Below are 13858 nucleotides of genomic sequence, written 5' to 3'. Positions count from 1 at the left end.
CTCCTGAACATAAGAAAGAAACACTTAACAGAATGCATCTCCACCTGCATATATAAACCTAATTTGCTGTTAATGAGAATTCATAAATTAATTAGCACATGCAGTCTTATTAAATGCAATTTTTCCATCTGCAGTGTCAACCCTTTTTTACTATTCATTTCTAAATATAACTTGAAATTAAATTGAAATTATTAGTGGTGGATCAACTTCTCTCAAAAGAAAGTAAAACAAACTGAAATAAGCTATTTTTAAGTGGTATCTTTTTTTTTTTTTTAAAGAACAAAAACAAATGCAAAACCATTTAGAAGTAATACCATCAAAAACTCCACCTCAGTTTAGGAATTTAATGCTTTATGAAGCAGAATGGCTCAAAAAGCAGATTGTAAAGTAGCACAATAATCATTTAAACTCTTTCCAAGATACTAATTAAGGTTTTATGGACATATTAATATATTCTCACATATGTGCCAATTTGAGTTCTAGCAGTAAATTATGAGACAATTTTTGACATTCTGGGGTCATTTTATCTTGCGAGACTGTGGATATAATTTTAGTTAACAATATTTCTTTTGCATTAGTTTACTTTAGCAATGAATCTGTAAGCTTCTGTCTTACAAAAAAATTCCTCAGAGTACTTTATGAAGGTCATCAAGCCACATATATTTGCTGGATGGGCAAAACCAGCAATCAGCAAAAATAAATTAAAATAATCTAAATTAAAATTTAGAATATATACATTTTTAACCAGAAATTTTCAAAACTAAAATGACAGCGTATTACACATCGTATGTTACTTAGTTTTATACTTTAATACCAATTCCATACAGCCAAAAGAACTCTCCAAAGAAAACTCCCATGAAATACTTAATATTAAATCCACCATTCTATTACGTGTGCTTAAACTTGCTTCGGTGAGATTCTGAGGTATAGTATCTATACCATTTTTTTGCAGGACTGAGAATACATCGGGGTAAGAAGTTCACATTTCACTTTTCAGTAACGAAGAGGAAAGACAAGGTTGCTGGGATGCAGAAGATTTTGCTAGTGTATTGAGACATTGCTTTCTATAATCTCTTCAATCATGACATTTGTAGGTTAAAAGAACCCTGTTGCTTGTAATTTCTAAAGGCTTTGTGTGAGATACCATGAAAAAACAGCATGCAGCTCACTTAAGCTCCATATTGCATCTATGGAAGGTTTTCACAAACCTAAATCGCAGCACAAGCTGTAGGCATTCCTAAACATTTTTTAAAGCTTGTAATATTGCAACAACTGACACAAACTCCTTTTATTAAAACCTCTGTGAAATAGGAACATAAAAACCCCAGATTCTACAAGTTTTTTTTAGTATCATAAGTGTTCATCTGTTTGTCTTCTCATTTCTATATGAAAAAGCAAGTTTAAAGGAGCCTTTATGGTTAAACTGGTGAAGAGTTCATGGTACCTTCATATCCTTGTAAAGAAGCAAGTTTCCTTCACGTAAGACAAAATAACGCTCTTGAAATTTGTTTCCGGACAGTAGTTTTGATGGTTCTTCTTTGTACTTTAGATAGCCAGCTTTCACACTACCTTTCATGTTTTTCTCTGTCAAGAAAATAAAATGCTTTTTGTTAGGAGATACTACAACACTGGAAGCTGTTGTGTTTAAGTGCTCCTAGCATTACTGTTTATCAAAAGACTATAATTACAATTTTATTGATTTTTTTTTCCTATCATTATTACATAGTAAAGATGGCATTCTTAAATATTGACACCATGAACATTTTAATTACGGAATTAAATCCTTCAATCTTTACATTCTTTACCCTTCTGTTAAAGAACCTGTAGACAGTTATTCTACACGCGATTATTTTGGAAGAAACCCAACATTCCAATAGTGAAATATGTATTAATTACTGCATTAGATGCATGCTTGCATGTGCACAAAAAGCAGGTAAGTAATATTCAGACTCAAACATCTGATTATGTAAATACACTTTAAAGCAAATGTATAAAAAACAGGTTATATTATGAAACTCTGAGTAATATTCTGCTATTTTTTGTACAGGGTAGTGAGACTTTGGGGCTAGCCTGAAAAGTTGCATCTCAATCCCATTTTTCACATTGGCTGAAACACAGCTGTTTAAAAACTCTGAATTACATTATTCCTCTTACTAACCCTAATTATTTGAAAAAAAAAAAAAAGAAGATAATTAAAAATCATGAATCCAATTCCCTCTTGCTTTATATCTTAGTACAAACTGGAGCTATGAAAGACATTTTAAATATAATGGAAATTAAAAAGATATTAAACTTTGATTTCATCAAATAGCCAAACTACATTCTAATCAGCATGCTTGCCATTATAAGAAAATCTCAAAAGAAAATTTCCCAGTATTTTCATTAGTTTAGGATAGAATCTAGAGCAAGAATCAATACATTTCAAAAATTTAAATCAAAAGTTACATATCTTCAGTTATCTGTGCAAACATACAGTTAAAAAAAAGCATATTTTTTCACTGCCACTCTATTTGTTTCTGTTCAGAGTAGAAAATGAATCCACACCATCACAAACATTTTTTTTAAGCATACAGCACACTTTCATATCTGTACCAAATTAGAGTATTTTATATTTCTACACACAGCTCTCAAAATAACAAACAAACAAACAAAATCTGTCTAAACTTTGCAGCATTAGCAAATCCAGGAACACTCAATACTTAGAAAGATCTTTGAAAAGCCTGAAGGAGAAAAAAAAAAAACATTTCTCTAGCTTGATTTTCTGTATTCTTTAAAAGCCTGTATTTCATACAATAAATCTAAAATAATTGGGGTGTGCCCTAACCATTTTTCAGATATAAACTTTGCAAAACATGCGAAGCTTTCCAGAACTTTGCAGCTAGTAGGAACAGATGCACTCAATCCATTCAGGATTGATCCACATACAGTACAGAAGTTTGTGTTTCAAAGAATCTCTCTGAATAATAGCTCCTGGTTCTCAGAAATCAATACTTCCCACTCAAATTATACAATTCTTTACCAGGAAAATTTCAAGTACCTATACACAAACTTTATAGTGGATCTATTCCCTCACATTTTGATATAGAATAGAACTTGAATATGGTAAATTTTTAGGTAAGGAAAAGAAAAAGGGTCTTGAAATATAACTACACTATACTAAGCATCTCTTATACCAAAATACAATGCACAGCCTGCCCTTCTGAACAGCACTTGAAAGACAATGCTCCTTCAACAAGTATCAAAAGCTATAGAATAAATTGTTAAGAGAGAGTAACTAAAGATTTGGAGAAAAGTGGAAAAATCACCACAAATTTGCTGAAAGTACTGAAACAAAATGAAGTGTCTTTTTTTTTCCCCCCTCGATAAGGAAAACGGATTTCTAGACAAGAGAAAAATATACATCTAGGCCTCAGTACATTTGCTATTGTACAACATGAGAAATTTGTTTAAAATGCAGAAAATGAGAATAAGAGTTACAAAAAAGGAGAAAGTACTATGCAAAGGAAATTACTACGTAAAGGAAATGTGGGAAGTTTCACTGACAGGGAAGACAATGAAAAGTTGCCAGGATGAAACGAGGCTAAGAGTTGTTCTTCTAGGTTCATTATTGAACTAACATTTCATATATAATTAAGGCCTCTGGAAGGAAAAAAGTGCTGATGACACAAAGCTCTGAGGTAACAACAGAAAAAAGAAGGTCTGGAGTGTCATAATTTAGTCTGTAAGACTCTAACATAAATCAGAGAAACAAAGGAAATTAATGGAATTCAATTATAAGCATAGACATGATCACAGCCCTACTGGTTTTACTGAAAAAGAGGACAGCCACCCACCCATTTGTATGGCTGAATCCACTGTTAAAAACCACACTTTACACAGCATTGGTTGGACACTTGGACTCAGACCTACTGCTCAGTTAGTGAGGAGGAATTACCCACATAAAGAGGGTAAAAGACTAACAATGCTAAGGTCTTCCTCCCTTTCTCTAGGCTGGCATCTATACTTTGAGATGGAAAGCTCCAGCATAACCACATCTGCTGCCTCCCCCTGGAAACTGAAGGCCATCCCTTCCTCTGATGGCCTGATCCTATATCTTTCCTCCCTCTGATACCATGTAGTGATGCAAATACAATGTTGACCTAAAACCCTTTTTGATTTGAAATAGCCACTTATTTGTTTTAAGCGTACATATACAGGTACAAGATTAGAAACAAACGTGTAGATTTCTGCAACTACAAAATGCGGATGAATGCTGCAGACTTCTCTGCATCTTTGCCTACACAATACATACGCTGTTTTGCTGAAGCTAATGAATGTGTATTAGATCCTCATTTTTGTTAGTATTTCAGAGCAAATTTAGAAGCTAGTCTCAGAACCTCTGAGATGAAATGACTACAGAACAGTTTGTTATTTTGAACATTATTTTACTATAACAAGAAGCAGTTGGAAAAAGTAAAGTTTTAGAAATTAAAATCTATTCACCATACAAAAGCTCCCTAATGGCAATTTCACATTCAAGATTTTTGTTATACATGAGGTTAGTCTGCCACATAAGGTTTGCAGAGATCAACACTGGAAGTTAACAATATGGCAGGGACTTTTCCCTACGATCCACTGAGAAAACCAATATAAATTATTTAGTAAGGTTTTAATTATTTTAATACCAAAAAATGAGACAAATTTAAACATTCAGTCAAAAGCCAGTGTGCCTAGACCAATGTCAAACTGAAAAGAATTGATTCAAACTCAATTACGGAAATGGGCTGAGGGAACAAATGGGTGTAGAAAGCAGAAGAGAAGGAGGAGGGCAAATGGCAGCTCTCCCTTTTCGATAGCAACGCATTTTGTAAATTGAACTTCAGACATTAGCCTCATCCTTACGTGTTTCTCAGAGCAGTTGTTCACACACAGTCCTTATGACCCATTCCCTTTTTCTGATTATACATGAACACATAGTGAGGTGATGGGAGTTCACATATCAAGCATTTAATGAACTAGGACATTTCTCTCTATTCACTATCTGCTGCAACACATTTAGAGATAGTGAAACTCAAACATAAAAGCCATGAACAGCACACTCGTTAAGGTTTGTTCATATCTGTGGAATATGCTTTTACAGGAAAATAGAATGATGAAGGAAAGCTATTACTTTCAGAAGCATGAGCATAACAGCATAACTTCTTGAAATTGAGACAGAACAGACATGCTGATGAAGAAATTAATATTTCTGTTTATGCGTAAGAAATCTGCAGGAGAGAAAAAGATTATATATTTGAATAAGTCATTAGATTAAATCAGCTGGGCATTAAACCAGGCAACATGTGTCAGCATTGCATGTTTCAGAGTGACAACACACAGGATTTCAACTGCTTTCAAATGACAGGGTAGTCATTTTTGGACATATTTAACTTCTAAACTCCTGCTTCCCTCAGAGTGAATACTATACATTTTTACATGGGAGATCTAACTCCAGGTATTATGCAGAAAAAAATGACTGGGAGAGCTTGTAAATCTTATTTTTCCACTTTATATATGAGATGTGTTTCCTTTCAAGTGTCAGATCTAAATTTCTCATCCTTTTTAAAAGCCACATGCTGTACATAAGTCATTCAGTTGTTTATGTCACTCAAACTAGTTTGGAGGCATAGGATTATAACAGAAATTATAACATACTTTATATAATTATATAAAAATATTCATACTTAATACATAATATGCACACTGTGTGTATATACATACACACATATATACACATATATAGTCCACCCACACAGAGACAGAGTATATATGTGGAAGGACTGTGCAGAATTGTACTGTGGATAAAACAGTCGTCTCAAGCTCCACGGTTCACAAAGTGTGAGCAGAATGCAGGGTTTCTGTTCACATATGTTCACATGGCAGAGCTTATAGTTTCTAAAACATACAAATGATGTAGTTTTTGTTCTACAAGGAAGTCAGTATAACCCTTAGTAAAACAGAAACTTCTATAAAATACTGATAATTCAGGTGTTCTGGAACATCTGTATAAGGACATCTATAAAAGAATTGCCATCCTTGTGTCCCTACATGAAATACCCAATTTACAAAAAAAAAAAAACACACAAGAGGATATATACAAAAGATACATACCACTGTAGAGTTTCATCATGTCTGCTGTTAGAAATTTCTTTATTATCAGATATGCAGTGCCAGGCTCTGGTAGTGAACTCCAGTGGAGAACCTGTTCTAGAACATTCTCTGTATAATGCAGTGGACGTTCTGAAAAATGCCCAGAAAAAAAAAAAAGCTGAAATAAGAAAATCAAGACTGCAGACCCTTAGAAGTTACACGTGCACTGTTTGTTTCATTCACTTTAAGCTACAGAAGAACACTGCTTTCAAAATAAGGCAATTAAGCACTTCATTGACTTTCTGCAGCAACACCTTTGCTAGCAAGATCTGCCTAGGTAATCAAATTGAAGAAGCAAAAGTCAAATGTTCAAGGATTCTTTTGTATTTAGTTATCAGTATTTCGTTCAGTAGAGATACTAAAACACTGTTTTCAAACTAATATAAAGGTTAGAAAGTATCACAGGGAATATGTAAATACAGTCAGACAGCATTGGGCTCTATATAAAAATTAGTCACCACAGCTACTAACACAAAAAAAAAACACGCACATATACACATCCAAAAACCACACCTAAACAAAAAAAGAAACAACAAAAAACACAAAACAACAACAAAAAAATAATTTGGAGCACAACAGAAAAAAAGAAGTAAAAATACTGGCATAGATTGCATTGTCTGTTAATGGCCAAAGCAGGCCGAGGCAGACCCTTCGTTTTGTTACATTCCTTTCAACTGAAAGGGAAAAGCATTTAGTTTTACTGGTTCTTCTCCCCATTGATGTGGTTGGGGAATTTCCAGACTTGCACTTTTAAATCCCAACCCCATGTGAAGAAAATAACAAGATTAAAATACAAATTGATGAAAGCATGACTAGACTGTGTGAGGGCATTTTAATACACAGGTTGCTGAAACATACATTTGTCAACATATCCACTCTAAAAAGAGAAACCCTGATACCCTTCCACAGGATTGAAACACTGGAGTGATACAAAAGCGTGATACAAAAGCCCAATCAGTACTCTCTATTCTACAAACTACAGTTCATATACAAGTGAAACTTGGGAAGGCACTGCTAATAGGCCCTAAATCCACATTACCAGATCCAGCAGAAATATGAAAGTGACATACACTGCAGCGCAGTCTCTGGTATCACACTAGGCAATCCTGATGTGGATGGAGAGACAGTGCACAGCAGTTTCCCTCTATATGGTACCGGTCTCTAAATAATTGCTCCTCCATGAACACACCCAAGGACTCTCAGCAGTAAGCACCTATGGAAAGCACAAAACCTCAACAATGGCTTTGCAAGACACAACTAGAGCAATGGATGCATTTTCACTCCAAAGACTGATTTTTCCACAAATTCTGAGCTCCCATTTGCATACAAACTTAAGTGGGTCAACACTTAAGAAAAGCTGAGTACAACTCCTGCAAAGTCACGCCTGTGTGACGCTGTCATGTAGGGTCAGGCAGTCCAGCCCTGTATCTCTTGGGCACTGATGGGAAACGATGATGCCATAATCTCATTTTTCACTTCTGCTATGGTAGATGAGTCTGAAATGTCAACAGCTGCTTTGAGACTGTCCAGCACTACGCTCTAGCAGAACACATTTTCCTGAACACCAGGACTCCAGAAAGCAGCAGCCAAAACAACACACTGCTAAGTGGCTGAGAAAAACAGTGGCTGGTTTGCAATGCAAAAAAAATTACCTTACCTATAGACTTGTTATATCACTTATGTAAAGATTTTGTTGTTCAGACATAACAACAAAGCAGCCTAACAAAAATACCAATCACCACTTTATAACTCAATTTCTTCTGCCCCTTTTGCTTTAAATGGTCCAACTTTTTCACTTTCTTTTCCGCTTTTGGGAAACAGTCAACTCTTTGAAGCATCAAAGTTAAAACAACTTGTTGCCTTTGTGCAAGAAAGAAAATTCCATTTTAAGGAGAGTAACTTCACAAATCAAAGGCAAGAAACACTGGCAAATCACCACATCTTCCTAGAACACCAGCACTCCCAGAGTAAACACCTACTGTCGTATTTATAGTTACATTTAAGACCATCTGTCATCATGGATTACATGGTACATAAATCATCATGCTGAAATGCATTAGCTATTTTACTGGCAACACACCTCATTTACAAACTATCCATCAAGCACAAATTACTAAAAAATATACACCCTATTTTGTAAAAGCATATGGTACTGTACATTCTGCATTAGGTTAGATAAAATTATCAATTATTTCAAAATTTCTATATGCAAATAATCTAGTTGATTTTTAATACTGCAATTTCAGTATTTCAAACAGCAAGCAGTCAACACATGCATCCAATTACCCTTTTACTTGGGTCATCATATGCTGGTAAATATCCAAAAATAGTCATTTTAGTCTTAAGCAGCAATAAATATCAGGAGAAAATTACTTTTTACAAAATATAAGCATCTAATTTTCTTGACTTCTCAGGGTTCATTTTTAGGGCAGTAAGTCTTAAAAAAAAAAAAGTATTTTAACTCTCATAAAACTTCAGGATTGAGTGTAATGAACCAGTATCACCATGCAATGAACAGGTACCAGACTATGTCAAGAACACTATCAGAAAATTAAATTCTGTCACAAATGCACTATGGTCTAACGTATATTTGAAAAAAATAAGCAAACTTTGTTTCTGTCATTACACGTTAAAATCACAACTTACCTGTAAATGCCTTCAATAATGTAACGTTCAATGGTATCTGTTAGCTGATGCTAATAAGAACAACTTAACAGCGAAGACTCATTTTTTGGTTCTTTAGTGTCACATTTAAATTAAATATTACATAGAACTATTTTTCTGTTACTTTCTTTCTGTTTCAGGCTTCTGAAAACCTGCCAGATTCAGCCATAGCACCAGTGGAGTCTTCCCTGATAAATGTCTGTTACTATATGCATTATTTTTCACCTTTATTCATTTAGTTTGCCTGTTCTGATGATTCCTCCACAAAAGGATCCATGAAGGAGACATTTCATCAACGTGGTATCTACTACTTGGAGGTAAGTGTTGAATTAGGACTTTGCTTGCTCCAAGTTTTGTTTTATTTTTGCTATGTCATTTTCTACTGTGCTCTGTAAATCTCTCCTTTCAATAGGATACATTTGAATTCCTTAACAATACTGATAAACCAATATAGAGCCAGCAGTGTCTCACTATTAACTTAATTTTGCCATTCTCACAGTCAGCTTAAAAAACCTTTTCAGTTCACACTAAAACACTGATTGTTATATGCAAATACCCCAAGAATCTGCCGTAAGGTCTGTCTTTTGTATTTCCTTTTACATTCTCTTGACAATATCTACTTTAGCTTTCATTTTCCTGTGTTATATATCAAGATCAAGAAAATAAAAAAATCCCTCTTCAAGTCTCTCCATTACTCAGTCAAAAGAAATGGGAGTTCTAGAGTCATCAGGACTCTTCCAAAAAATAACAGATGCTAGCACTGTTTGTCAGTTGACACCCACATCTGTGAATCAGGAAATGAACCCTATGTCACAAGTCTATGTAGCATCACCACAAGACTGTAAGATGTAAAGAGGTGCCAGGATCATTCAGTTTAAAAGCAACTTTGTATAAAATACTAATAGAGGCTGCTTTTTACTAAAAGTATATTTCTGTCCCTCAGGTATTTTTCAAAAATCAGGGGACACTGAGAATTCATCAAAATAAGATGTTTAATAATAACAACAACAAAAAATCCCACAATTTTTATTTTAAGTATCTCTAATAATGAAGTTCAGGCTCCAATATGCATAAAGCAGTCCCAATGTTGAAACTTTTTACAGTTCATGAACATTGCGACCTTGTGACTTTTGCCTCTGTTGGAAGCAGAACTGTATCTAAAACAAATGTTTCAGGGGTGTGTTATCTACATCATAATGCCACTGGCAATAAAAACAGGATTACAGAACTTGATGCTTTTTTTTTTTTCCTTAAACGAGCCTAAATAACTGACTAAATTAATAATAATAAAAAAGGTCCTTTTCCCCAAGTATTGCATAGATCTTTCTCACTCCATTTTCTGGAAAACATTATTCCTTATACAAATCAACTACTGACCTAATGAAAGTAAGTTTCTTCCTTGAGATTCATTGGCAAGATGTACTTTTCTGTAGCTGATGGCTAATGAACTGTAAGCCAAAGTAATACAAATAACTTTTTTTTCGGTCACCAAATCATAAGCATTTAAAAACAACTCACTGAGTTAATTCTGGCAAAGTTTAGAAAGAAGTCATGTAGATGTCAGTACCCAGATATAAAACAACAGCATGAAAGCTATTTTTTTTATTTCTATAAAAATTTTAAGTAACTCTTTAAATAACCTTTTGATATGTTAAATCTTGAAAATAATAAAAATTTGATGAACGAGAATCACTAACCTAGCTCTCCATTTTCAAGTACTTCAAAAGCAGCCCAGATATCATCTTTGTTGGGAGTAATGTTTTTGATTCCTAAAACATCATTAGTTAATTCTTCTGCTTCTGTCAAAGGCGATACCTGTAATACAAATCATGTCAGGTTATAATGTATTGCAGTTACTGTTTTCTGATTTTTTCGCCAAAGTCTTCTTCCTTGTGTTTGCTAAAGAAAAAAAAAATGCAGAGATTCACAGAGTTGGAAATCACTAATATTTCTCAAACTACAGTATGCTTTCTTTATTTTGTTGTATGAAACTGAAGTTACCCTTTTCAGCCGACGGATATTTTGATAACTTTAAACTCACTTTCTCCACCCTCCAAAATTATTAAAAAGTTATTTTTCTCTTGGTAAAAAGAAAGGTAAATATTACAGATTACTTTTTTTTTCTTTTTTTAATCTTGGTAACACATATTCCTATTTTAAAAAACAGCATTCACTGGGTACTTGTTAATTTGCAACTTGCGTTGCAGCCATAGGACAATGAAAATTTATATCACTGCATACTGCAATAAAACTAAAGGAGGATGTCTCTGCTTTGAAATTGGATGACACCATTCTCTTTAAAAATGCACATTAGAAAGTCCTTATAAAATTTAGGCAGCACAGATAATAAAATAGTTTTAAAATAATAGTGATAGATACAAAATCACACTTTCATATGTAGTTACAAAAGTAAGTATGAAAATATATTTTACATGCTTTATGAGAAAGTGTTTGGTTAAAATCACTTTTATATTCTCACCCTGATTATAATACTACAGTCTGGCTCCTTTCTTTCCACATAAACTTCAATCAGCAAATCTCCAGCCTGGGAAACCTGAAGGAGAACAACAACAAAAATACAAGAAAGTCTTAAATATTTTACATAACCTTTTAAACTGGGTAAGTACAAAGATTATTTAGCAGATGTGCAAGAATATACTGAACATTAACTTCTTTCCCCTTTATCTAAAAAATACTCCCCAAGTTGATGCCAATTGGAAAGCCTGCCCATTAGCAAAAGGAAAGAAAATCATATTCTCAGATTCAAAGGAAAAATCCAAACCCTGACTAAATCCAAAGCATTCATATATTTAAAAAACGGAGTTAACCAATATACTTTCAAGTGGGAAAACTAGGGATGACATAACATAAATGGAAATTTAAAATTGACATGAGTGTACTAGTATCTAGCACACTATTAGTAACACACTAGGCTATATTAGTATCTTAAGCCATCAGAACCACAGTTCTGCTTTAAATAAGCCAGGCTTATTTCTGAGCCAAAACAGATTAATAGAATTTAAGACCATGAAATAGAAAAGGACAGCAGCACAAAATAAAATAAATCAGTTAAAAATGAGAGGAAAAGTTACTAATGCCAGAATATTACAGTCCTAAAGCCATTTGTATACACCCAGATAACTGGGACTCGTTACTATGAAGTCATACTTGTCATTACATGTTTAAAAAAGAAATTAAAACACATGTTCTTGGTATCAACCTCTATTAAAGATAGCTCTGACTTTCTTAGACCAGATACCCAAACTTTTATGTAAAAAGCTACCACGGAATAATTAGATGACAAGCAAATGTATTATATATTATATAATAGTTTAATATACATAATTAAGAACACCTAATAATATGAACCTTACACAGAAACTCAGAAGACAGTAAATGCAGCATTTTATGATCAAGGAAAAAAAAGTTGATTCATGTGAAAGAATATAGTATTTTTCTCTCATTGCTAGGTTTGCTCATCTATGGCAAGAAAATTACCTTCTTGGATGAGAAATTACTTACTTTTATACAGTTAAAAGTGTCTAGCTCTTTGCCTGCTCAAGTTCCCTTGCAATGTAATCATACGTGTCTTCAAAAGATTGTAATTCAGCCCAGTAATAAAAATATTCTCTAAAACTAAAACCGTGATGAAGATCAGTACATGGGAAGAAAAAAATAAGGTAGAAAACTAGGCCTTTCAGGAGATGTATCCTTTTATTAATATGCCAATATAAAGAATTAATAATGAAATTTACATTAAGAATACCAATCTGTGTCAACTCTGAGAACAGTATTCGTAGTGATGCTACTTATTTACATATTAACAAAATTCAAAGGAAGAGGCTAAGAAAAGTGAAAACTACATTATATGCAGAGTAAGATATGGAGAAAATGATAAGAACAGGCAAGCTTTAAGATACATTCTGACAAATTTACAGAAGCTGAAACTACATTTCCATGGAAAAATAAATGGCAGCACTCAATTTTATAGAACATTAACATTCTGGAAAATGGTGACTTTAAAGTTAGTTTAGCCTCTGAGAATAGAAAACTAATGGAAACATTTGTGAGGAAAAACATTACAAAGCTACTTTGAAGAAAGCTTCTTAATTATAGTGGCATAGACTCAAAAAAAGCTCATTTAGTTGTAAAATTTGCTTTTCAGATGGTATTACAGAGAAAGGTTAGAAAAAAAGAACGAAGCTGACATTTGATTTCCACTGGGCTCATGTAAACAACCGTATGGAGAGAAAATGTGCTGTAAATTACAGCAGCAAACAGAAACAGCTGGCCTAAGTATATAGTGGACAGAAAATGAAGAGCAGCTAATGAAGTGCCACCTGGAAAGAAACTGCAATGACATTTCAGACATAAGAACTTCCAGGCCTTCAACAGAAATTTGCTTTAGATGTTCTTCTCTGAACACTCTGCGCCATCAGCCTGGAGATAATTTTTCTATAGGAACTTATATACTCAAATGTATTAAGTATTTGCATCACTGATTTCCCCTGCAAACACATGTACATTTTGAGGCAATAATGTCAGGCAATCAGATGTTAAATGGAAAGGATTCTTACACAGAATTCTTAATTATAGTTGCTTGATGTTTAAGTTGCCAGCCACCCATGCTGTTAAATCACTCTGTCTGCACCATATCGTCAATTTTACCAGTAGCTGGAAGGCCATCCAAAAAAAGTTCCCAAAGAGCTAGTCCATTGTCTAGGCTATAGGGTCTGCAAATGCAAGTCTTGCATATGCATGGCCTTGCAAACTGCTCAGAGGCTATATGATGATAGGCAATGACCCAGAGGAAGAAAGCAGCTGAGGAGAGTAGGTTTCAGCATACTCCATTATTTCACTGAAATACTGGAAGATATTTCAAAGATCACCATTACATCTAGCCATTCAACTCTGAAGATGCTTAACCCTATCTCAGGTCTGTACTGAGAAGTATAGTTAATGTCAATTGGCTGGGGTCATAGCACTGATGAAGGCATCTCTGCCTGATGAAGGAAACGCTCTTCCT

The 13858-nt window shown here is 33.9% G+C and overlaps 1 protein-coding gene across 5 annotated transcripts in view; it reads right to left on the bottom strand.

Moving 5' to 3' along the window:
- Positions 1-13858, bottom strand: part of ARAP2 (ArfGAP with RhoGAP domain, ankyrin repeat and PH domain 2) — a 129539-nt gene that overhangs the window by 20846 nt on the left and 94835 nt on the right. For 4 of the 5 annotated variants that reach the window (XM_083834044.1, XM_083834043.1, XM_083834046.1 and 1 more), the window contains 4 exons: positions 11312-11386; positions 10530-10647; positions 6130-6258; positions 1445-1584 (listed from right to left, as the gene is read on the bottom strand). In XM_083834044.1, coding sequence (XP_083690170.1) covers positions 1445-1584; positions 6130-6258; positions 10530-10647; positions 11312-11386 — 462 coding nt within the window. Of the gene's footprint in view, positions 1-1444; positions 1585-6129; positions 6259-7238; positions 7382-10529; positions 10648-11311; positions 11387-13858 lie in introns of those variants that run through there. The other variant, XR_014583518.1, reaches the window with a different exon arrangement.

This window comes from Anser anser (assembly GCF_964211835.1).
Source record: "Anser anser genome assembly, chromosome: 4".
In the NCBI taxonomy this organism is placed as follows: Eukaryota; Metazoa; Chordata; class Aves; order Anseriformes; family Anatidae; genus Anser; species Anser anser.
The sequence above is the reverse complement of the archived record's forward strand: the minus strand, read 5'-3'. Positions and strand labels throughout refer to the sequence as shown.